This window comes from Macrobrachium nipponense, chromosome 3 (genome assembly GCF_015104395.2).
Source record: "Macrobrachium nipponense isolate FS-2020 chromosome 3, ASM1510439v2, whole genome shotgun sequence".
In the NCBI taxonomy this organism is placed as follows: domain Eukaryota; kingdom Metazoa; phylum Arthropoda; class Malacostraca; order Decapoda; family Palaemonidae; genus Macrobrachium; species Macrobrachium nipponense.
Genome location: NC_087202.1, coordinates 99616122 through 99642918, shown reverse-complemented (window position 1 = coordinate 99642918; position 26797 = coordinate 99616122). Strand labels below are relative to the sequence as shown.

The following is a 26797-nucleotide window of genomic DNA, read 5'->3' as shown; positions in this document are numbered from 1 at the left end:
TACCAACCACGCCGCTGAGGCACTGCTAGCCAGTTGTGTCCTTCAAGTCATTGGTGGTAACAAAGTTAGCTTATTATGTATATGAGATTTAGGCTGTAAAGCCAAGCACTACAACAATTCTGGCCATGCAGCACTTAAGATGGAGTAGGAGTGGTTGGACAGCAAAATAGAGATCCAGAAAATAAAGGGTTTGATGTACAAGGGTGTAAAAGTGAAATCACATTAAACGGGACTTAACATGCTCACTCAGCTTCTTACCTACCTAATTGGATCACTTTCAATTAGATTCCAGGAGCATCAGCTATTTAGTCTTCAGTAGATTTTCCATGTGTATTAGACCTTAAGTCATGTTTCTTGCATTCAAGTTTTGTATATAAACTTCTTTAGCAGTAGTGTATACGTAATTAGTATTTATGCCTTTTATAATGTGATCTTTGGAAATTGAATAGTTGGCTTTTACAGTGGATCTTAAGAAATTGGTTAAATCTTTTAATGATGTTCTAATACTACCTTGTTTCATCATGTATTATATCTATTCAATAGTTTTTATGTGCATAGTGAACATAAAGCACTTTAGCTGATGCAGTCACAAGAGAAACACTTCATTAGGCTCATGGAAACTTACAAAAACTGTTACAAACTATGACAAGAATTTCACTTGCATAAGATCAGTTAAGTAAATGAATAAAAAGGAATAAATAAAAGCAAAAGTGACTGTATCTGTTATTTTGATTCATTTTACAAACTGAAATAAACTACAAAATCTTTTCCTTAGGTTCTTTTCATAATCGTCAAGCACACAATTCCAAAAGTAAATAAAAATATACTTCTGTATTAAAAATGCAGATGAAAATATTTAATACTGGTAAACATGTAAACACACCACATTTAGTGTTATTTGTACCAAATGAAATTCACAACATGAATTGCAACCCAATCAACACTTAAAGTAACCCTCAATAACAGAACTCTATGCAACTACATCTAGTCACATCTAATCCCAAAAATAAAAATGTTGCCCTAAGAAATAAATAATTTACAGGTACTATCCTTGTAAGTGTACTCTTGATTAGAAGCCAAGCACACCATGCATTCTTGCCGAGAGGTTTTGTTTATTAAGTATGTTCACCTGAATGATAAAACTTTGCTCTTTGGTTTATCACTCATTTAACAATGTAAATGGTACGTCTAAGAAAGGATGAACAACTTTTGAAATATGTATTTGACAAATTACCACTTGCATAAATGTCAAGGTGAATCACACACATGTCAATAACACTACTTCTAATGCAATTGACTTTATAACATGAGAAAACTTGAAAGAATTGGTAGAGTAAACTTGTATTCAAAAGACTTATCAAATATTGGTGCTAAATTACCCAGCAGAACTAAAGTGACAGTAACTTGTATACAAAAAAATGAACTAAAACTGCCATTCTATATCAGTCCAATGGTTATATTTTCAATTCTGCACAATTATGGACAGGATGAAATTTCCTTAAGTCTAAAGACTGATTTATCCTAGTTCAAAATACAGTACATATATACATAGTATACAAATATAATTTGCATCCTGTCTAATGCAGCTCTAACAACTTTATAAACAAATGAACCATTGAATAAAAACCTCTTTAAAGTTTATTTTTTTACAATGTCAAATTGAATTGGTCTCACCTTTAGCATCTAAACTTAGCCTTAACACTTAATGACATTAGTGCCTGCTGGCACTAATGTTTCATCCAACTGATATAATAGGAACAGTAGTCTCATAAGCATCTATCATATCTTCAGTTACAAATTTTCTTGGCAACCAGATTTAAAAAGAAAAAAATTGACATTTAGCTTAATTCTAAAGCCGAAGATAATACACTTAGTTTGTTAAAGCTAAAAATATTTCTTTTTATTTTAGATGCAAATTTTGAGAACCAACAAAAAGCAAAGGACTGTACACTACATAAATGCTGCATCTAGCTGTGAAAATAGCCCAAACTTTTGTAATAAAAAAAAACTACAAAACATGAATATTTATTAAATTATTAAAAAAAACTACAAAATACATGAATATTTATTTAATTATTTCATTATGTAGTTTTAATACAGCTAGTTTAGTGCCCTTGTTTTTACATCATGTACAGCACCACATTTTTTCCTCTGTCTATGAAGGAACATTACAGACTTTGATGTGAGCTAGATGAGACGTGCTCCGAGTAAAGACACGGCCACAGGCACATGTAAAACTAGGTTTAGTAGGATGGTTCAATCTCAGATGATTGTTCATATTTTCAAGACCTCTGTGTATTCCTTGGCAATGGGGACAAACAAATGGTTGAGGATTTTCTATGACACTTTTAATCTGCTCTAAATCCTTTTCAGTCTCAGTTTTTATAGGAGAAATACTACTTGTGTCTTGCAATGAATTATTAGGTTCCGTGGTTTGTTCTTGATTCTGATTGTACACTGATGTAAATGTGACCGTGTCCTGATGAATTTCTGTTGCTTTTGGTGATATATTACGAGATGGTTGGGCATTTGTCTCACTGGGTGCGGTGTCGTCGTCATCTTCTCCTCCACTTTGAATTTCCTATAAAGAGCCAAATTTTAAACCCTACCATCAATTCAACTGCATTGTGGTGCTATAGGGAAAAGTTGTAGAACTGCATACATATTTCAAATGTCTGGACAATTATTGAGCATTACTGAAACTGCTAATCACTAAGTAGAAAATAGCTGTAGTGAACCCATGTCTCTAACAAAATATATGTCTTAAAAAACACTTTTATAAAAGTAACTTACCAAGTAATTACTTAGCTAACAATTAGCCTCGCACGGCATCCTAAAATTTAAAAAATCCCCGCGAGCAATTAACTGTTGCAATGCGTGATGACAGGTCCTGCCCACCGCAGCAGGAACTCGCAAGCAACATTACCCAATAGTGTCCTTTATGCTGTGCAGCTGACAAGACATCATCGTACGCTTCCTATGTTCATGTTTGCTACTTTCTAGTTGCCTGAAGTCAGTGACGTACTTTCTTTAGCAGATTTTCTTTCTGTGCTGTTGTATTATTTTAGTTGGCTTTACCATCATTAGTTTCGTTCTCTTAGTTAGTTTATCAGTATGTCTGATTCTAGTACTTCCAGTCTTAGTTTATCAGTATGTCTGATTCTAGTACTTCCAGTCTTCACTGCAAGACTAGACTGACCGACTAAGTTATGTTATGATGCACATGAGGTGCACAAAGTGCTGAGGTCAGGTATGTACAAGAGAGCATACTTGTGATGTGTGAGTGGGATGAGAGTACGTAGGTGGAAGTTTTTAGAGTCCCACCTTAACCCTCTTGCGCATAGGCCGAAAATATAAGGGTGTAAGGTACATGACTTTTCCCCCTGGGCCAAAAAGAACATGTGCATGGAAACCCAAACTATAACTGATATGCGCATCTGGTTAGTGTTATTATGTTGGCAAATGATTGAATTATTTCTTGAAGCAATCAGAACATCTTTACAAGGCCTAGAAATAATAAAAACGATGTGATGAATGTGAAATTTTTCAGAAAAATCATAGATATTTACTTGAAATAATCATGAAAAATATAATAATTAGATTTGGGGAGTTTGTTTCATACCTAAATTGTGTAGAAATGTTTGATCTTTCATGTGGAAGCAATAATTTTGCTATGTGTTTGGTAATGAGCTGTAATCGATTAAAAAATACAAATTTTTTACAAAGTGCAATTTTCAGATTTTCCAACCTACTTATGTTGACGTTTTGTATCGAAGCTAACCAAGCTAGTGGCGTCGGGTTTGCGTTTTCTTCGAGATTCATCATCTGTCGACCCAATGGCATTAACTAAGTTTTCTATAATTGGCGCATTTTTTTTTCATGAATTATTCCCGAAAATAACTTACATATGATGTGCCCAGTGCATCATCTGTCCACCTATGGAAAAAATTTAATGACGTGCTACGTCTCATCAGATCATGAGAGGGTTAATAGGTTGGAGAAAAATAGGATTAGGAAGGTGGCTGCTGGAGCCAAAAATAGGGCCTCTGTTAGTAGGGACTCTTCCCCTAAGCCAAAGACAGAATCCGCTCTGCCTCTTCCTTCTACTCCAGGGAGAATAATCTTTCCTATCCTCAGTCCTCCTCCTACTCTAGTGCTCAGCTCCCCTGCTTCTGAACCCAATGCCATTGCCAGTCTCGAGTTGAGGATTAATAAGTTTGATGCCAAGTTTAATCTAGTTTTAAGTTCCATAGAGAAGTCGGGAGCATCCCTTAGGGGCCTCATGGAGAAATTGAGTAGTGACAAAGTGCAAAGTGAAGTGTCAGTGGAGGAGGTGGTTTCCCATCCGTTGGCTCTCCTAGACGAAGATCACTGTCCCACTTCCTTGCTACTGGGAGGAGACATACTGGAAGTCCAAGGGAAGCTGATGGGGTTTGCCCACGGGCTGCCATCCCCTGTCGGTCCTGTTGTTAAGTCCTAGGATACAACCAACTGCCGTTGGAAAGGCATGTCTGTGGATGTACGCTGCTTGTCATCAAGTTCCGACTCGGAATCTGATCTCGGGCACTGTAGATGCTACAGTAACGCCTCTAAGCCTTTGAAGAGGCATGTGTGGGATGCAGCTCCTGGGTCTCCAGTGCCAATCAAGTGGCATAAGGACTCTCACGATGCCCTTCTTTCGTGTAACTTTGGGGTTGACCTTTTAGTTTTTGCACCTGTGCAGTTACCTTCTCACCCATTGGTCTACCCTGTACTGCTGCCAACCAGGGACTCGAAACATCAGAAGTCCTGTGTCAAACACTTGTCTCCTGAATGTATGGATGGACATGCTCCCACTCCTGAGAGCCCAGTCCTGGCCACGTTCCCGTCTCCTTCTACCGTGCACCCACCACTGACTGCCACATCACCAGTACTTGCTCCAACTTTGCCTACTCTCACTTCCATACTGCCTGCTCCTGCTCCTGAGATGACTGCTCCCGCAACGCCTGCTTCCACACATGCCCCTTCAGATTCTTGTTTCAGGACATCAGCAATAACAGACCTCAGCTATGGAATCAGAGGATCCCTCTCTTGCTCTGCTGAAAAGACAGCTAGCAGAGATTTTGAGTTAAGAAAGCTCCTCCAGTGGAACAATCCCCTAAGACAGTGGACGATCTTCCACCAGTTTCTTCAGAGGATGAGGAAGAGGGGATCATGATTTGACCCAACTGACTGCATACAAGGCCTTACTTCACTTCCTCTTGGAGAGTTATCTTCGCTTCTTCAATTCTCCTCCTCCTGCATCGCCTGCCTTTTTGTTCATGATGTCAAAGAGTCAGCGGGAACTCTCTCTCCTTCCCAAGATGGTTCTGCCCACTTCCTCCAGGAAAGCGTTGAGGTGGACAAGGAGTGGCTGTTGATGAAGAGGAAACAAGGGAAGGCGATGTTCATGCATCCTCGCTCCCACCTTATCAAGAGGTTCCACAGACCTTATGACACTGTAGAAAACCCCTCCCTGGAAGTTGCTGACTCCTCCCAAGGTTTTCTTTTCATTGGCGGAGCTGGATCACCTCGTCAAGAGCCTCCTCAAGATGTTTGAGGTATTCAGCTTCCTTGACTAAACAGCTGGCGCTCTCACCTAGAAGATTGAGAATGCCACAGAGACAGTAGACTTTTTTGTTTCAAAAGACCTTCTGTGTGTGCTTTCGTGCACAGACAAGACTGTCCGTGATGGCGCAGTGGAGGTTGCGTCTCTTCACCTTCGCCTGCTGAAGAAAAGGGACCTGTGGTGTTTGTTCCTGTCGAAGGGAGTTACAAGCCTTGCAGAAGGCGGCTTTGCTTTTCACTCCTGGTCCCTTCTCATCTCTTCCCGTAAGCCATGGTAGAGCAGATAGCCACAGACCTGCAGAAGTAGTCAATGCTGGATCTCCTTACTCAATCATCTTCGTTGGCACCCTTTCATCCAAAGCTCGTCTCTCCACTCCAGCAGCACCCCTTTAGTGCAGACACACCACAATCTCATTCAAGACCCCGCGCTTCCATCAGAAGTCTGTCAAGAAGCACTCTGGCACCAAGTCTGAATCGAAGAAGTGAACAAGAAGTCCTTCGTGCCCCAGTCAAAGCCAGGCTCCTTGAGTTTTGGGAGAGGTGGGCTCGCAGAGGAACAGAGCCATGGATCGTCAAGGTATTAAAAGGAGGGCTATTGCATCCCTTTCTCGGAGACCCCTCCTTTAATCTCACCGCCTACCACATTGACAGTGTACTTGAGAGGATCAGAAAAGCACTTGGCCCTTGCGAAGGAAGTGTCATTCCTTCTTCGGAAGCAGGCCATAGAAGTGATAGAAGTCCATTCCCAGGGATTTTACAATTGCCTGTTTGTTGTCTCCAAGACATCAGGGGGCTTGAGATCAGTCCCAGACGTAAGCACTCTCAACCGCTTTGTAGTAAAGACCAAGTTTATGATGGAAACGAGCCAGTCATTCATGTTATCCATTCATCCGGATGATCACCCTAGACATGCAGGATGCTTATCTACATATTCCAGTTCATCATATTTAGACAACTGGTTTCTTCGCTCACCATCGAAGGGACAGTGCATGAAGGACCTTCAAACAACACTTAATCTCTCAAAAATTGGGAATCCTGCTAAATCTCCATAAGTTCCAGTTGGTTGTCTCAGGAGATTCTTTATTTGGGGATGATTCTCAACTCTCAGACTTCAAAGGCTTTTCCTTCCCCAAAGAGAATTGCGGGTTGCATTCAGTCAATCTCCAAGTTCCTTGCTCTCCTGTCATGCTCAAGCTCCTCAGTGGATGAGTCTGCTAGAAACCTTTCCTCCATCGAGACTTTCGTTCCTTTGGGCAGGTTACACATGAGGAATCTTCAATTCTTCCTCAAAGCCAACTGGGACAGGAGACTCAACCAGACTTGATGATTTTTCCTACCATGCAGGAGATAAAAACCGATCTACGATGGTAGCTACCAGAAAGAAGATATTCACAGGAGAGATCCCTTCTTCCCTCCAAACCCAACCTGGAATTTTACTCTGATGCTTTGGATCTGGGCTGGGGAGCCCTTCTAGGATCTCGGGAAATTTCGGGGGCCTGGTCCCCAAAGGAGATGAAGCTCCACATCAATGATGCAACGCGTTGAAGGCCATTTACTTAGGCCTAAGTAATTTCAGGCCTAAGTAATTTCTCCTTGTTCTTGTGCAGCAAGACAGTGGTTGTGCATGTGGACAACACCATGGCCTTGTCCTACATCAAGAAACAGAGGGCCACACACTCCTTTTCCCTCTGTCAGATGGCATGAGAGCTTCTCCAGTGGGCCCATCAATGCCAAGTGACACTCGTCATCCTCTTCATTCAGGGGAAGTTGAATGTGCTTCCCACCGAGTGGACTCTGGATGACAGAATTTGCTCCAACCTGTGGAGATTGTGGGGCAGACCACTAATAGACTAGTTTTCAATATCAAGGTACATCCGCCTCCCTCTCTTCGTTTCCCCTGCCCCAGACCCTCGAACATGGGTGACAGACATGCTCATGATTGACTGGTCGGGACTGGATCTTTACGGTTTCCCTCCCTAAAGTCTAGTCAGGAAAGTTCTGAACAAGTTCGTATCTCCCAGCAACATCTCCATTACTCTGGTAGCCCCATTCTGGCCCATGAAGGAATGGTTCCCAGACCTTCTACGTCTGCTGGTGGATTTTCCGCGACTACTCCCCCAAAGACCGTGGCTACTCAGACAACCGTACTTCACAGAGGGTACCACCAAGGGTTGTCTACGTTCACTCTGACAGGCTTCAGACTGTCAGGAAACTTGTCAGAGCGAAGGGATTTTCAAAAGCAGCTGCGGAAACTATTGCGAGGTGCAGACGCCAGTCGACTAGTAATGTTTAACAGTCGAAATGGGCAGTCTTCCATAGATGGTGCTCCAGACTTCACATCTTCTGAGACATCTGTAACTCTGATCGCTGATTTTCTTTTCTATTTAAGAACCTCCAAGAAACTTTCATCTTCCACAATTAAAGGTTATCGAGCCATGCTTGCGTCTGTGTTTAAGCATCGTAATCTGGACCTTTCTACTAATCAACATCTTCATGACCTGTTGAAATCTTTTGACACCTCCAAGTAAGGAATTATACATACATACACTTTTACTCTCGATATACTCTACTTTACATATTGCGTTCAGGACTTGCGTTCAGGACTTTGTGTAGTATTTTGTACTAATTGTGTACTTTTACATTCCAGAACCACCATTTTTTGGATGAAAAAAACTCCAGATTGTACATAAAACGTCAAGAAACTACATGTACTGTACCCAAAGGATTACAAGTAAGGTTTTTATAACTTTTTTTAAAAATTATTTTAATACATTTTTCCGACATCGTTCCGGCTTACGTCAATTTTCGGCTTACAACGAGTCTCAAGAACGGAACCCCCTTTGTAACCCAGGGACTCCCTGTACTTTGGTTTCCTGGAACTTGGACATGGTACTGAAGTGGCTTACAGGCCCTCCTTTTGAGCCCCTTAAGTCTGCCCCTCTCAAGGAGCTTTTCCGAAAGATACTATTTCTAGTAGCGTTAGCTACTGCTAAACGTGTGAGCGAGCTACACACTTTCAATAAAAAGTCAAATTCTCGCAGGGCGATGCGATCTGCTCTTTCACCTTAGGCTTAGCTAAGGACGAGGATCATAATAAGCCATGGCCCCGGTCTTTCCGTATAAGGAGTTCAACTGGTATCCTGGGCTCGGATGAAGAAGAAAGAGCTCTCTGCCCGGTCAGAGCACTAAGGTGTTATCTGGAGAAAACGGAGAAGATCAGGGGATCCTCAAGTAACCTATGGTGTTCCATCAAGAAACCCTCCCATCCGCTTTCCAAGAACGGACTCATTCTTTATCAGACCTAATTTCCGAAGCTCATTCCCAGATACAGGAGGAATTGCTTCCATTGGTGAAAGAGAGAATGCATGGGGTCAGAGCTGTGGCCGCCTCTCTCTCCTTTAACCATAACCTCTCTCTCTCTCTGCAATACTTCAATCAACCTTTTGGAGTGTAAGTCGATATTTGCATTACGTTATTTGAAAGACATAGAAAGTCTTTGAAAATTGCAGTACCCTTGCCCCGTTGGTGGTGGCTGGCATGGTGTTGGGTGAGGAAGTATAGGAGGGACACGAACTCTCTCTTATCTTTTCCTTGTGTCAAGGATGTCAAGTTAAGGGGAAGCTGGGGGTACCTGTTACATGGAGGACCCACCAGTCAGTTGGTTGGTTAGTGTCTCTTAGTTGAGTTGGCGTAACCTCGTAAGGTGACAGGTTGAGTCTCTGGTCTTGTTATTATGGTACTGCACTCAGGGCAAGGGCATGAAAACTTTATCCTGAGTCTTGTCAGCAGTCGGGCAGATCCTCCACTGCAAGACTTCCACTGAGGTAGAGGCGACTCCCACCTCACTGTCACGCCACTACAGGTTAAGATGAGCACCACCAGAGGCAGCATCTGCTGTAGCTCCCTTACCAGGTAAGCAATTGACAAACACTGAGCCAATGTAAGCCTTTCCTCTAGTTCAATAATAACAGTCTTTCTTACATCGAGTTAGTTCAGTCCATTCATCCCACCCCCATTGCAATGTGGGATTCAGCTAAGTATAATTACTTGGTAAGCTACTTTTATAAAAAAGATATTTTTAAATTATAAATATACTTACCAAGTAATTACTGAATCAGAGCCCTCCCTCCTCCCCTCTTGATTTTCATGGACTTTGTGGCATAAATTAGAAAGACTATCAGTAGTGTCACTTGTGAGTTCCCACTGCGGTGGGCAGGACCTGTCTTACATGCATTGCAACAATCACTTGCAAGCAAATATTTTTTATTTTAGGATGCCGTGCGAGGCTAATCATTAGCTAAGTAATTACTTTGTAAGTATATTTATAAAACTTCACTTTATCAAAATATATCATATTTGTTCCATAAAAATGCATCTCCTACAAACAGCCTTATTTCCATGCAACCAAATTCCACTCCCACTCATACTCTTCAATATTATGAGTCTACAAACTATGTTGCAATTCAAAATAGTACTTGTTGTTAATCAAGGTATTACTATTCAATACAGTTACGGTATACTACAGGGGTCGGCAAACTTTGGAAAGAGAGTAGGCAGACAGCTATGCAGTGCCTCGGAGGAGGGCCATGATATCAAATGCACTATAGGGATTCCTCAACACCTTAAACTAAGTAACAACTGTTAAATGATTAGTGTCCAAGTGTTGAGTTAGAGGGCTGGACTGAAACTCCTCATCGGCTGGATGTAGCCTGCAGCCCGGGAATTACTGACCTCTAGTACTATACTATATGTATACACTACCATGTACATATAGCATTGTGTATGTTTAACCCTTAAAGTTTACATACTGTATTTTAGTGTTAGATATGTCACTCCTTATTTTATAACTTAAAATTGAAAAAATTTCCTAAATATTAAAACCAAATGAAAATATAATGCAATATGTACACCCCTTACTTGTCTGGGAATGACTGCACCCATAGAACAAAAATAGAGTATATGAGTTTTTCTTTTGATTTATCCACAATTTATATTAATGCTCACTGCTGTGGTTATTTGAATAAAATTTATTGCATAAATGCTACACTACAGACTTATAGAACATGTAAAGAATTGTAGATATATCTGTAAGTAATGAATCATGAAAAGTATATTGCCAAAAGTAAATGTATTTTTTGGTGTAGTAACAAATAAGAGAGATTTGTTCCTCCTGGAATACAAACTATTACCTTATATATGTAAGAGTATTTCAGCAAGAGCTGGAAATGGGTCGAAACTTGGTAGGAATGTGGTTGGTTAACAAGTAGAGAAGAGGAGTGAGTGAGTGATTAGTATTTCTTACTCACTGACAGCCTCAATCATTTTGTTACTGCGTTGAGTACAGACATGCTGTTATCTTCTATACTGACTGCCATTGAGAAGTAGGATTTTTTTTTATTAGTTATTCATTGTCTTGCTGCTTATGTTTCACTCTTGCAGATAAAAACCTGAATGTTATTGTTGCTGGGACTTAGCCACCTTTGTGGGTGGTTTATGTTTCCTGTACAGACTTATTGTCTAGACTTTTCCTTGGTAGAAAAAATTTGCCTGGGATTCACTGGGGACATAACAGCTTTTGAAGAAGGGTTTTCATCAGTAGCTGTGTAGTTCTCATACTTAGTATAATATAATGCTGTTTTTTAGGTGTCTGTAAGGTTCAAGCCTGCAGAAGTTTTGCCTACCATGGATTAAGCAGTCCATCTGTAGTGATCTTGCTAATTAACCGGGCATATGAAGCCCTTAATGCGACAGCCTTTTCCAAAGATTTTTTTTTTTCCAACAAAATGGTTATGGCTTTGTTTTTTCAACAGATGTTCAAGCTATTGTGAAGTCCAAGGTCTGTGAGTACAGTATATAGGTAGGCACTTCCGATTACTGCGCCTTTGAGATGAACATATCTGTCAATCAGTACTACTATATATTCCTAATTCCACCACTGGAAAAACAGTCTGGCTGAAATCTAAAGCCTATTGGGATTGCACTAATGAAGTATGCCAGGTTCTTAATTTTGTAGTGAATTATCATCCCAACAAAATGTTGTTATCCATGTCTCCAACAAGTTGAATGACAGTGTCGTTTCACTGTACCGTGCAAGAACCTAATGGGAATTTGTTTGAAGCTTAGACATGGGATTCCTGAGATATGCTTATCTCCAAAATGCAAATGTTGATGGATATGATTTTTACCTGACAGACTGAATTTTTATTTTACTATTGTTGGAAATTGCTTTAGACTTGGTTTTTTACTTAATCCACGTTTGATCAGTAACAAGAATGTCCATCTTATTGTACTGGATAAGATTTACTGATTAGAAGATAAGTGTACAGGCTAAATAAGTCTAAAGCTGGATCAGAAATGCCACCGTCACAAATTTGTATACTCTTTAAGCCTAAGTCTAGTTGCATATAATTGTGAATTAATTAGGGATTAAGTAGAGTGATTAAGGATTGTCACGATGAAAAAATAAAGTTTGTCACACACACACACAGTTTTTATTCTTTCAATAACTTACTAGGTTCTTGGTTATCCAAGTTTTTCAGTTATTCAACACCCCATATGCCATGTAAAAATAACAGGGTTTTAAGTGTAATGGTAAATAGATTTCAGTTTTGGTTTGTAATTAAGTGAGGCCAGTATTGTATTTGTTTGAGATATGATGTGAATAGATATATATTATTTCATGGTAGGAAAATTTCCTCTCTATTAGTACTCACAGCTGATAGCAGTATATAGGCAAGCATATATAGTTCTGATATTTTGCATTACACATTTTGCCTATGGGTTATGAACCACTGGTTTCATCCTATTAACAAATCCCACTGACAAGGACATAAACGCATGCTACAACTAATTCCTAACTTATGATGGGGGTTAGGTTCTGATGATGACACTTTATGTCCCTTTATTATAAGATTAATATGTATACTATAGTGTAGCTGGAGGGTATCCATACCATAGTGGGTCCTCAAGTTGATTTTTACAGAAATCCCTCATTTATCATTGTATTTCCTGTATCTGCTCTATGTCCTTTTGTCACACCATTTTGTGCGAAGTTATATTCAGGAAACCACACTAAATGCAAAAGCATGAATGTATGTGCACATGCACATACTTTGTTAATGCAAAATAACTCTACAACAACAACAAATTTCAGAACTATCTATGCTTGCCTATATACTGTTATCAACTGTGAGTACTAATACGTAGTGAGGAAATTTTCCTCTCATGAAATAATTTATATCTTTATTCACATCAGATCTCAAACAAATACAATACTGGCCTCACTTAATTACAAACCAAAACTGAAATCTATTTACCATTACACTTAAAACCCTGTTATTTACATGGCATATGGGGTGCTGGATAACTGAAAAACTTGGATAACCAATCTAGTAAGCTATTGAAAGAATAAAAATTGTGTGTGTGACAAACTTCATTTTTTCATCATGACAATGTTTTTATCCTTAATCACTACTTATCACTAGTCAATTCACAATTATATACACCTAGACTTAGCCTTAAAGAGTATACAAATTTATGACTGGCATTTCTGATCCAGCTGTAGATTTATTTAGCCTGTACTACTAACCTTAGACTATGTCTTATCTTCTAATCAGTAACTCTTATCCGGTACATTAAGATGGACAATCTTGGTACTGACCAAACATGTGCATAAAATATAAAACCAAGTCTAAAGCATTTTCCAAAAAAGGTAAATAAAAATTCAGTCTATGCTATGTCAGGAAAAAATCATATCCATCAACATTTGCATTTTGGAGATAAGTATATCTCAGGAATCCCATGTCTAACTTCAAACAAATTCCCATTAGGTTCTTGCACAGTACAGTATTAAGTGTATTAATGCTGTCTTAAACTTGAAATATTTAAAACCAAATTATAAAGCCAACTAATGCAATGTTTTTCTATTTAAATGCACAAATTATTCAAATTTTTATAAATACACTGAAGAGCTGACATAAACTCACTGGGTAAAACTAAGTATATTTCATTATATGCTAACAATTCAGAACAAAAATATGAAAGTTATTACACTTACCTCTTTAACATATGTCATGTCCATGTCCATAAAGTCAGAAGGGTTGATCATTGTTTCTGGAGATTTAGGTCTGCTAACAGGTGCTGAGATTCCTTGATTTGTTTCTTTGACATTTTTATGAGCTTTGGAAACAGGAGGAACATTTGAAGAGGCTGAGGAAGATGATGACGAAGACCGAATATTCCCTGTAGTATGTGGATTAACTGTAGCTGATGAATCGGAAGGTGCTAAACCAGACACTTGGAGAATCTCTGCAGTTTTTAGCAAAGATGTTAAATCTTCAGCTGCAACGGTCATCTCACCTCTGAAGAATATACTTTGAATTACATACCTTATCTAAACTATGCAGCTTCTAACAAACATATCCATGCCCAAGTGATAGTACTGCAATCCTTAGTATTTACAGGTTGCTAAAATCACTATATTATAAAATAATCCTACTTCTATTCATTACTCCCGTCACACCAATTTGAAAGATCTTGCGAAGCAAAAAAAAACTCATTACTACACATACTGAACTTTAGCCCCAATGAAGGTGTCATTTCTCTTTGTCAACCTCCAACTTGAACAATGCAGGAATGAGAGGATATTAAAAGTTTATAATGCTAGAAAAAATACCCTGAAGCACAAAGGAAGAACACAATTGACCCAGGTGCAGCAAATCCAGTCCCTCACAGCATTCAGAAGTGAAGCAACAATGGATCAACCAAAACTATGGTAAACCCTATAAGTAATGTACTTGCATTGCAAGACAAAATGAAAGCGGTACAGTAAACACCCCTTATTCACAAGGATGGATACCAGATCCCCCGTGAATAACTAAAATCTAAAACCTGCAAATACTTAAAACCCCTCTAAACACTTAGAACGGCATATTTTGATAGTTAAAATAAAATAAAAAAACTTAAAAATGCTTATACCTGAGTATTTAAATAGTTTTATTAGAAAAAGTGCATTAGTTAAAAAAACTATATGAAAATACAATAATTTGTGAATATTTCTCAGTGAAAAAAACTGTGAATAGGCAAATTTTCCCCAAATAATGGGTATATGCAATTCATAGAAAATCTGGAATGGGCGAGTCTGTGAATCTTGAGCTCGCAAACAGCAGGGATTTACTATACAGTCATCAAGTAATAGGGGCATACATTTGGGTATCCCAGGATAAACAAGATCCCTCCCAGTTAGTAAAACATGACCACCTATGAAAAAACATCAGGAAATACATGCTTAACACTGCAAAAGTAGATGCTAGAGAATGTGTTTAGAAAATACCAAATAACTGGTCTAAGAAAAGCAGAGAGCTCCAAGCTGTATGTAGTACGCCAGCCAAAGAAGAAGAAAACCTGAACTTCATGCACCTTGAACTTGAGTTACAAGATGTCTTACAAAACCTCAAATTAAGTCCAGGAAAAATAAGTACCTGCTCTAAGGATCGCAGAACTCCAAGATATACTTGAAAGGACATGGAAGAGGACAACCTAAAACTTTATGCACATTGATCTTGAGTCATAAGATGTCCTCTTGTGAAACCTCCAGATAGGCCCAAGAAATAAACTAAGCGAACACAGGAGGAAATTCTGTGAAATGAGGATTCTGCTGACTTGTGTGAAGGAACAGATAGGAGGAGTGTGGAAAAATTCATTCCTATGGAGATATCCTGATGGCATTCACTTGGCAAAGAAAGCTATTGTTATTTTTTAAAAAATGAAAAAAATATAGCAATGGCAAAAAAGTTCAAAACTGACTGACACATACAAGAGAATGAGTTTTGGCTATGAACTTTAGGGCAAGGGAAAGACCCTCTGAAGACCAACAGAGCTGGAATGGGAGACTCCACTGGACAAGGCATGCTAAGAGGAGGCAAGGGCAACCAAGAATACTAATGCTTTTAGGCAAGGGCAATCTCCCACTGCCTAGCTTTGTTCTCACTCCCATTATCACAATACCCAGCGATGCTGATGCTCTTATTGCTTCAATGTCTTCAGATGCAGGGCAGTTTTGTATCTGTCTGCCTCTTAACAGTTTACCAACCAGATGTACCTGACCCAAGCAGTAGTTCTTGTGTTTATATGTGTCTTCTCACTTAGTTTTATAGCTATAGCATTGGAATTTGGTATATAACTTAAAAACACATATAGAACAATCAAATAGAGACCTTTTTCCCAATTTTTGTTTTGTCTTTTTTTATAAATTTTTTCCTTATTTATAGGATTGATTTTTTTACCATAATGAAAAATTCATATCTAGCAAAAAAATGACTTTTAGAAAAAACTCTTCATTTGATTGGAGGTCTACATCAGTAATCCCAGGTCTTAATATTAAATATCAAAGGAGGAGATAGAATTTGAAAAATGGTCAGGGGAGAAAATCATATGCGGTATGGAGGTGTCCCAAGTTACCCTATTAAGTGGTATGAATATCAAAAGTCCTGTCCTTAAAAAATGGCATTAGCCAGCTGGCCCCCTTAAGCCACTTGATACCCCAAAAATGTTGCAAAACTGAGTCCTGTCATCGACACCAGGAAACAGTCATATTTACAGAGTTCTTTACCATTATTCACTCCTTTCAATTGTGATCATTATTTATTCCTTTCAATTGTGATCATAAGAACTACTGTTGTGTAAATGATGTTGACCAGTATTAATATTGCTGGATCATTGACTAGCTAGCATTGTGGCTAAATCACAACCAAGCGCAGAAAGCAAGCAAATCTCCCCACAGTTACTTTAGTTGTACCAACTATCAATGTTCCCCCAACCACACTTTCCCCTTTACAATACTGTTTACTGACGGGACAATTGGTTCACCAACAGACACAAACAAAACTTTCACATTCATGTACTCACCAGATATGACTGTCTTCAAGGCAAGAATCTGTCCTGCCTGCTGGGTAATCACAACCAGTGATTACCCAGCAGTACAAGTGATTACACTACAAGTAATCACTGGTTGTGATTACTTGTAGTGTAATCACAACCAGTGATTACACTACAAGTCCATACACAACTACTTACAAACAACACCAAGAAACCACAACTCACCAACAACACCACTCAACTCAACTCACAACTACAACAACTCACCAACAACAACACGCAACAGCTCAGCTACAACTCACATACAACACCACAGGAATTCACAAGCTCAACAACCTCCCAATGCACAAGCACAATAAACTTCAGTAATACAGGCACAACAAACTGCTAACATACAATATCACCAACAAATCAAACCACTTCAGAAAACACACAATACAACTGACCATCCAATACCAAGACCACTCTCTGGGTAAACCGACTGTCCATCACAGACTCTGATCTTACACATAGACTCACTGACCCGGCAACCATGCCAGCAGACAACCTAGACAATTACCCAACAAGCAAACCACTCGTTAACTATCCGTCCACCGCTTATTCTCTCTCTCTCTCTCTCTCTCTCTCTCTCTCTCTCTCTCTCTCTCTCTCTCTCTCTCTTCTAGAAAAACACAGACACACTTACACTACCATACAGCAACACCAAACACGAACACGACACACCAACATACAAAAACACTTAAAACTCTCAATTATTCCCAACAACTACAAACAACCCAACGACGCTGTGTCTCCCTCTCTCACGCAGCCCTCGAAGACGTTGTCAAATGTAACTACCGTATCACTCCTCCATATTACCTCCCCCATTACATTTGACAACGTCTCCTTACACTAACAACACCCACACTAAATTACCTTTTGCAACACCCAAGGATGCTCAGATCCAGGCCCCCTGGATCTTGTTTGAGGACCCTCATGCACTCTCTCAGTTACATTGCCATTCACTTTTTCCAAACCACTTTCATTCAGATTCCCTTTATCTCCATCACTACTATCCTCCCAAATCTCATTCACTACCTCATCTACATCATCTAGCTCTGATCCCAATATCTCCCTTATTTCTACTACCAAACAATTCAGTTCATCCATACTACTGTAATCCTCTTGCAAAGATCCATCCATACTATCAATTACAAACTTCCTTACTACTCAGTTTCCCTTCCCACTGAAATCCCACTTATCCCTGTCAATTCAAACCCACACACACTACCGTATAAGTATCATTCATTCCCCCAAAGTCATCCGTATTACATGCCTTATAAGCCATTTGTACTCTAACACTAACATCCTTATCATGCAGTTCACGCTTCTTCCTTCCATTCCCTTTCTCTACATTCTTCCACTTTCTTCCATAATCTACCGACACTAACTGTTGATCTCCCAGACCCATTTACTCACATGTATTCACTTTCAACCACTCATCGCATTCTCCCGAACATCCTGTCGCATACTAGAGGACCCACCGAACTGAATCCCCTTAACACCTAGTTTCCTGAAATCCCAGCCTGACTCATCCTCTTTCACCTGCACACAATCGCTACATGACCTTCCATTCAACATTCAGCACACTTAGCATGCTGTTCTTTACACATTTTAGCATGATGCCCATTCTTTCCAGTTGCCACAAACCACGTTTATACAGGTACCCCGACATCCACTCGCTATGTGCTCTACCTGGCCACACCTGTAACATTTAATATCCCTATCTTTCTTATACTCACTAAATGGCCTTTTTGCCCACACCCGAAGCACACTCCTAACACCAACCAACACTCATTCTTCTTGTGTCCTGGCTTACCACATCTGTAACACTGCTGCTCTCGTTCACGACTAACTGATCCTACTCTTCCAACACACTTCCACTTAAATCTCTCTTAGGTTTAACTACACTTACATTACTTACTCTTACTTACTCTCACACTCCTATCAATCGCTTGCTCTGCCATTTGCCTTGGCCCTTCCAAAACTACCTCTCTATAACTCTTAAACTCAGGCACACTAATTTATTTCGGCCCTAACGCTAACAATTCTCCTCTCTTTCATACACCTATCTAGCTCATAATCTTCCACTATCTCTAGAATATCATACCAAGTCAACCTCTCGCTCATCTATCTCATTTCTCTATACGCTTCAAATTTATGGATTCATACAGATTCGCAGGCACAGTCGCTAACAACTTCCTCACTAACTCTTACACTCATTTATTCCCTCCCCTGAAGACAGGGGTCAACTTACAAGTAAAGATTATAAGACAAATCTAGAACACGATAGTTGCAGTCACATTGTGATAAGTTAATATAAGATAGACTCAACAACTCTGGCATCTGATGAACAAAGTTATACACTTGTTTACCCAAAACTGAATGGATATGTTGAGTGAGTATTGTTGGCCAGTGGGGCTCAGGAAATGGGTCTTTACTTTTTGGAAGCTCTTTCAAGTTGGTGTGACTGGAGCCATTTACAAAAGTTGTTGTGTGATTAATGGGATTATATGAGCAAATCAAATTTGTTAATCCTCTGAAGGATTCACAAGTAATATAATTCAACATCATTCCCTAGGAAATTCCAGAACAAAAGTGTGCTGCATGCAGTAAAAGCAATGACAGGCAACATAGTTCCAATTTTTTGGGCATCCACAGATATACGTACAGTACATATTACCAACACATCACCTGATAGCATGCCAAAAATGCTAGTAAGTTTTCATATAAGTACACCTTTACTCACTTGTAAATATAGTTCACAATACTGAAGAGCTCCTCAAATCTAACATCTCGAGGCATAATTATAATAGGATGTTGGCAAGGATTTTCTCGCAAAACTCCACGGAAATAAGGACTCACAGCGGACAAAACGGACTGAAAGTAATCAGATTATCACAGCATCCAATATATGTCTTGTGTGCATGTAGGTATATTTTTGCTTTACCTATTCTCAATTCACTTTTAAAGCATGGTAGAACAATACAATTAATGAGAATGAGAACTGGAATAAAGATAAAAATTTTACTGCCAAAGCAAAAAAAATTTATTAATCAGCACTGTAATTTAATTTCTTATTATAAATTATCAGCCAAAGTATTCTTTATTTCTTATTTGTCTATTTAAAAACTAAAACTATGTTTGGAAAAGACTAGCATACCTTGTGTGCTTTGAGAGAACGACCCTGTGCTGTCAAGGTTACATCCATGAACGCTTCATCACGTGCAAGTGCTTCTAAAACAATTGTCAAGTGGTTGTTGTGCCGTAGTTGGTAACTTTCTGAAAAATAAAGAAATAACTGAAAACATTCATTCATAATAACAGAAAAATCATGTAATAAACAATTTAAATACAGTAGAATCCCGGACCTCGACATTAATCCATTTCCAGATGCAGCATCAAGATGCGATTCAGTCAAATTCTGAATCAATTTTTTTCTTGAGAAATAACTGAAAATGGATTAATCCATTCTTGACTACCTGTTATTACCTAACCTTGCCTTTTTATACAAAACATTAAATTACAATTAAACAAATTCAGAGTTAAATAACATATCGTATTCGACGTTTTTTTACGTATTTTCAAATGTACACTATACTGCATAAAAAAAACTGGACTACGTCCAATGCATCCGTATTACTGATGGTTGACAGAGGGCCATAACTTGTTGCTAATAAAATAAAACATTGAAATCAAGCTTAATCATTACATTAAATTAATAAAATATTAAAAATGTGATGCTAAATCAATCACACAAATGCCTCTTTCATACTTTTAACTACAAGCAGCCCTCGGTTAACAGCGGGGGTTCCATTACCGGCTGATGCTGCTAAAAATCGGCAATAACAGCACTAAAAACCTGCTTAACAGCACCACCAACCAAATATTGGTGCTGTTAACTAGAGATTGGGGCTGCTGTTAACTAGATTGGTGCTGCTAACCAGAATATTGGAGATAAATAATAATCATAGGTACAGCATTATGAAAAGTCATTTACCCATCATTGAATTATCACTAGTAACATCCTCTACTTCTAAACCTAATAAATTACCACCTCACAATCTAATATGTGCATTGCCATTCCAAATAGTAAGAAAAAACAGGTAATGGCGATTATAAATTCCTGATGATTTTCACAGAAGCCACACAAAGGAGAAAACCATAGTGAATACATGGTCAATTGACTGTCTAGAATTACATTCAAATCCACAACTTGCATAGAAGTATTCAAGTTTAAAGGTATGATGCTGCAAAGACTCATGTACTACAGTAATTGCAGCACACCACTAGGGCATGTCACTAATAGGAGCAGAATGAAAACTGCATAATTCAATTCATGACTGAAAGGATAGCTTCTTAACATGGTATCCTATGAGTGCACAATGCCTGGATTCTCATCATGCACCATAACCTTAAGTTGTTCTGTTTTAGTTCTCGGACCTTGACAGTTCCCCTGACTTAATTTGGATTTTCATACAATCAACTTACCTGTCAGATATATACATAGCTAAGACTCCGTCGTCCCCGACAGAAATTCAAATTTCGCGCCACTCGCTACAGGTAGGTCAGGTGATCTACCGGCCTGCCCTGGGCGGCAGGACTAGGAACCATCCCCGTTTCTATCATTTTTGGAGTTACGGTTGTTGTGAAGAGTTCGGGGATAACTCAGAACAATCCTTAGTTCTAACATATGGTTAGGATCAGGTGGTCGGGATTGGTTGTGTGCTCCTTCATAAGGTGTATTGTCATATAAGTGGATCAGCACCCATTGACAAAGTCCTTTCAGGCTCTGCCGAGTAAGCGGATAAGACCCCATCGGCAGACCCACAAGAACTCTTGGCCATAGATCATATATCTCGCTAAAGTTTCTTGAGGTGATGCAGACTACTGGGCAAACACCCACGAAGTCTACCACCTATCAGGTAGGAACCAAGGTTTTATTTATACCTACAACATATGTTGTTTACCTGTCTATTCCATATAGTAGCTGTCTCTTACCCTCCACCGAAGGGTGCCAATCAGCTATGTATATATCTGACAGGTAAGTTGATTGTATGAAAATGATATTGTTATGTTACAATAAAGTTTCATACATACTTACCTGGCAGATATATACAATTAAAGGCCCACCCAGCCTCCCCGCAGGAGACAGGTGGAAGAGAGAAAATATGATAGAAAACGGGGATGGTTCCTAGTCCTGCCGCCCAGGGCAGGCCGGTAGATCACCTGACCTACCTGTAGCGAGTGGCGCGAAATTTGAATTTCTGTCGGGGACGACGGAGTCTTAGCTATGTATATATCTGCCAAGTAAGTATGTATGAAACTTTATTGTAACATAACAATATCATTTTTGCTACCCATACTTGTTCTGAAAGAGGAAATATGCTGGGAATAAAAATTTCTGGTTTGCTTACGCAGCCGATGAAGGAATTTTGGGATCTCTAGTTGTTAGTGGCTTATATAATTGAAATTTTGGATCATCTTGAGAAATGGGAATTGTAACAACAATAGGACACCCAACAAGTATAACAAAATACAAACCTAACTTTTTTGTTTTCTTTGCAGAGATAAAAGAGATTCTGAGCTGCTGGATTGGACTTAAACTGCTTATGGTATGTATCCCCAAAGATAGAAATTCACAGCCACCAGAAGTAAATTATCACAGGAATATGATGCATCCTCATACTCAATCTCAGTCAGGTTGGATAATGATTCTGACATTTTCCCTCAGGATTGTAGCAGCAGGAGAACCTGGCTTGCAAAAAAAATGGGATGGGAGATTCATTTTTGGACAGATCCATACAAAAAGTAAAATATTTTTATAAATGATAACTGATTAAGAATAATATGAATCATTAGATGTTCAAGAAATTCATATTCTCTACACTGCACAGCAAGAGTGAACTACCCCAACATTCCACTCCATGTGGGATAGCATCAAAACAGTTATGCAAGGTGAACCTCCCCATTAGGAATGAGACCATGTGAATGCCGACTCATCTCCCCTCCAACCCTACTATATCCATAAAGAAAGGTTTCTGGCCTAAAGCCAAGGATCAGTTACATCTTGGATTCTGATGGACTGACCCTCACTGATACTTCTGCAAAAGAGGTACAAACCATCTTCTGGGTGGTTGACATATTACCCATAACTATCACATTTAGCTTTGAATGTAAACTCCATCATCCCTTCACCCATTCATCTTAGCAGTTAATTTTGATGAATGTACTATATATGCCCCTGCTATTTGGGATGGATTACAACAGAGGAAAACCAATACAAAAATATGAAAGATTCATTAATGAAACAAGTGAAAGAAAGAATATGGAAAAATTTAGATTCAAACTATGTGAAAAGATTTTCATGGTGATAAATTCTCTGGTGGGTTATATGTATATATTTTCAATACTGAAGTACCATCATAGGCTTAAGTAAAGTAATGTTTTGTCAGAAACAATCATGCCACAAAATCTGTTACTGTGTATATACAATACTACAGTATTATCACTGTGAAAAAATAATACATAAACACAACACAATTTTTATTTTAACAAAAAAGATTAGTTACCAGCTATTTTACATAATTTAAGACCCTCATGGCAACAATCCACAGTAATAAGTAAAACAATATTGAAATGCTAAACATACCAGGTTTTGGTGGAGTCTGGGCAGCAGGTGCAGGAGTTGGGTCCTGTTCATTGCCATCACCCAAAAATTCAGGAGAACCAGAGGCTGCAGCTTCCTCATCATTCTGGCTGTATTCACTACTTCCTCTGTCATCACCTCCTGTTAGCCCTGTAAATATAAAAAATACAGGTATATATTATCTCAGGATGCCAATGGTCCATCAAACAAGTTTGACTGTACAGGTATAGATCATTCTGAGAAATACTTAAATAATCAAAATAAATCAGTCCAACTTCAAACTACCCTAATTAGAGCACTATGCTGTATGTATATGGTATACCCTCTGCATGTGATGCTAAAAATTCATATAATTAAATTGTTCAATAAAAATCTGTGATTTTATCAATAAACTGTATTTTGTTCAAAAAGTTGAAAACAAAGTGAAAACTTATGAGCATATAAATGGTGTTCCTCATCATTGTTTACACGGAAAATAAAAGTGAATCTTATGGTTATTTTTTTGCGTAAACACGAACGAGTGCCATTCAGATGTTCAGTGTGTTTCCATTTTCAGTGTCAACTTCTGTTAATACATAATACTTAAAATTCACGGATATACGTATGTAATTGTGGATTTTTTATAACAACAGCATGTAATAAGGTATGGTAGATGGTTCAGGACAAAATATGCTCGCATGAACATTAAATAAAATACAACATTTTTTTATATTAATGAGCAGTCATGAAAAGTAGTGTATATACATGATTTAAATTGTTTATTGCTTCTACTAAATTTATACTGAAAAGGTTCGTGTCTACTAACAGTCTTAAAAGGGTAAGCAATCACCTTCTCCTCTTTCTAGTGTTGATGGGGTTATGTTAATTAAATTTTTCAGGAGGTTACTTACAGCATAGTTTCTAGGTATGATAACCAAAGTGCCATACAAATATCAAAACCATCCCAAACATAGACTGAAAAATTTGAAGTTTTTCGAAACTGGGATAAATTTGAGAGGAATGTAGAAAGGAGGTTATCACTACCATACCAAACATTAGTTCATAGAATTTTTCCTAAAGCATACAATTACAATACACTATTTACTTCATTTCATAATAATTGGACTGACTCGGTTGTAAATCCTGTCCTGTTAACTCCTTTTTTTTTCTAATACAGATTCAACAACCGTTTCTGTCAATACAAACAAACATCCAGAATTACTAATCGGGAGTTGGGAATGATCGTGATGCTATTTAATTTTTCATGAATTAACCAAATGGATGCCTGAAATAGTTTCTAAAACAGGGCTATAGCACTTGTGTAAGATATGTTGAAGGTTTAACCAAGACGGAGCCACAAATATTAAAGTATTACTTTTAAATAAATGTGGTAACAGCAGAGAATTTAATACAAAATCGAGGAGTGATGTCTTATCATTTTTCCCGTCTTCTCCATTGTACCACATTTATAAAGAAAATAATCTTTGAAAACCTACAATTAGTTGCCTATTCACATATTTTTTTTAATGTGATGGTACTAAATTCGTTAAATGGCTCCTTGTCAGACGCTCATAGACCGACTGGTAGTAATGACCTAGGAATTGCTTTGCTTATCAGGGCATCTCCCTCGAACCTCGAGGTAGATCGGGGTCATGGAGGAATTGGTAACAAATTAATCAAGGATAGGATTCCCGATAGCAACAGAGTATCTGACCTTATTCGAAGTTTAATATAAATTAATGAGGTAATTTTTTTTTTTTTTACCATAACAGCCACTTTTTACAGTCCCACTTGTTCACCTTGTTTCTTTCTGCACTAATTGCTGAGCAATTCTGTGCAGGGTCTCGATAGAAGAAACGGAAGGTATGGCTGCACAGAACCTTTTGATCTCCAAACAATGAGAGCTGCTATTCAAGGTACCCAAAATCAGTCAGTTTTAGTTGACGAAATTTATCAAGATCTGACAAAAAAGAAAAACTTTAAACAGTGACGCAAAGGAATAACTCAAACTTCTCATGAGTTTGGATTTCAAACTCGGGAAAGTTTGCAAGACCAGACACAGTGGTATTTGCTGCACAATTAACTGTTTTGCAGCATAACTTTGGTTTTGAAGTGGGAACCACACTAACATTGTTAGGGCTACCAGTAACAGCTTACACTGCTGAAGATGACAGTGGAGGATAAGGGAACCAAAGTAAACAAAGGCCAGAGTAACAAAGAATGATGAGGCCGGAGCATTTTGATGTGCAAATCCCGCAACAAGAGTTTGGTGGTGCCAGATATCACCGCTCTTGTTATATTTATAAAGGACATAAAAGTATGCTCTTAAATATTTATATCAGTTTAATACCCTGACCACCTTTATGGTAAAAGGGAGGGGACTCCGAGTCAACAGATATTGACAAATGGTGGTGAATACAGTTTATTTCTATTTCAATTTTCAAGTTTTTCGAGTTATTTCTATTACAATTTTCAAGTTTTCTCGAGCTTATTTGTACAGTATGGGAAACATATCAGCATGTTTACTAATCGTTTCTGCAGCTGTAGGTACTTGCTGCTTTTGTCGCCACATGGATTGGTGGTGGATTGAGACAAGCTTCGGCTTTATTTTGCCTTCTCTTGAGCCTTTACAGCTATATTCTTCTATTTTCATTCCTGAACTGTTCAATTTTCTTGGGAGGCATTTTTAAGAGAAAGGGAGTCAATAGGACAAAATTAGTAGACCATCCACGTAACAACAAAGCATAGGCAAACAGCCAAAAATTTTCAAGTTCAGTCAGCACTGTTTAGGAGGTCTAAAGAATACCTTGCTTAACCTTGCGTTACCGCATGGTGTACATAGCGTGTTGTGATTTTGCTTATACGGGAAAAAAAATAAACTCGTACTGCAGAAATAAAAAAAAATGTACGAAAATACCTGAATTTTTACCCCAGATGCTAATGAATAAAGAATATGGAAAAGATAGCTTACACCTGAAGAGAGGGTGGCTACCAGGAGATTAAAACGCCCAAAATTGCATAGCAGCGCATGCGCAATCGAGCTCTCGATCAGACCAAAAAAAACGCTAGTTGTGACATTCCATCCCCAATTCATGGCATTAATGACCTCAAGTCTCTCCCTGGTTAATCCAGCAATAAGGTAAATTCAAAACTGTTGTCCCTCATCTATAAATCAATATCTTATGTAATGACCCAGTTCTCTAATTTTTTCGTTCATTTTTTGAAAATCCAAGTGTTCTTCCTAATTCTTTTTTGTTTCGTGAAGTTGCTTGAGAATGCTGCTGACGAAAGGGCGAAAAAAAATCATTGCATTCAGTTTTTTCACTTTCCCTACATAACACAAAAATACATCTAAACTGCTACATGGACAGGATTATTTAGAAACTACTCTGTTACTAAATATGTGTAAAAATTTTACGAAAGTCAGATTATTTTACTCTGTGGATATTTTCCGAAAAAGCTTTCCATAAGACCAGTGTACAAGAAAAGGATATACTATATGTAAAAATGAGTAAAATGTTTGTACCTGAACATGTCTTTTTAGAAGTTCTGAGCTGAGACCCCAAGAGATATAGTGTAGGCTATAGCCTCTGCTTGCGCTGTAAAGTTTCAATAAAGGAAACAAACTTCAAAGGGGAAAATCTGAAGAAAGCAGCAACGGCTGCAAGT

At 38.4% G+C, this 26797-nt stretch overlaps 1 protein-coding gene across 4 annotated transcripts in view; it reads right to left on the bottom strand.

Moving 5' to 3' along the window:
• Nucleotides 1–711: 711 nt before the first annotated feature.
• LOC135221916 (protein bric-a-brac 1-like) overlaps nt 712–26797 on the bottom strand; it is a 149375-nt gene continuing 123289 nt past the window's right edge. For all 4 annotated transcript variants that reach the window (XM_064259936.1, XM_064259939.1, XM_064259938.1 and 1 more), the window contains 5 exons: nt 23153–23299; nt 19664–19782; nt 19250–19380; nt 13643–13946; nt 712–2581 (listed from right to left, as the gene is read on the bottom strand). In XM_064259936.1, coding sequence (XP_064116006.1) covers nt 2156–2581; nt 13643–13946; nt 19250–19380; nt 19664–19782; nt 23153–23299 — 1127 coding nt within the window. In that variant the 3' untranslated portion in view covers nt 712–2155. The remainder of the gene's footprint in view (nt 2582–13642; nt 13947–19249; nt 19381–19663; nt 19783–23152; nt 23300–26797) is intronic.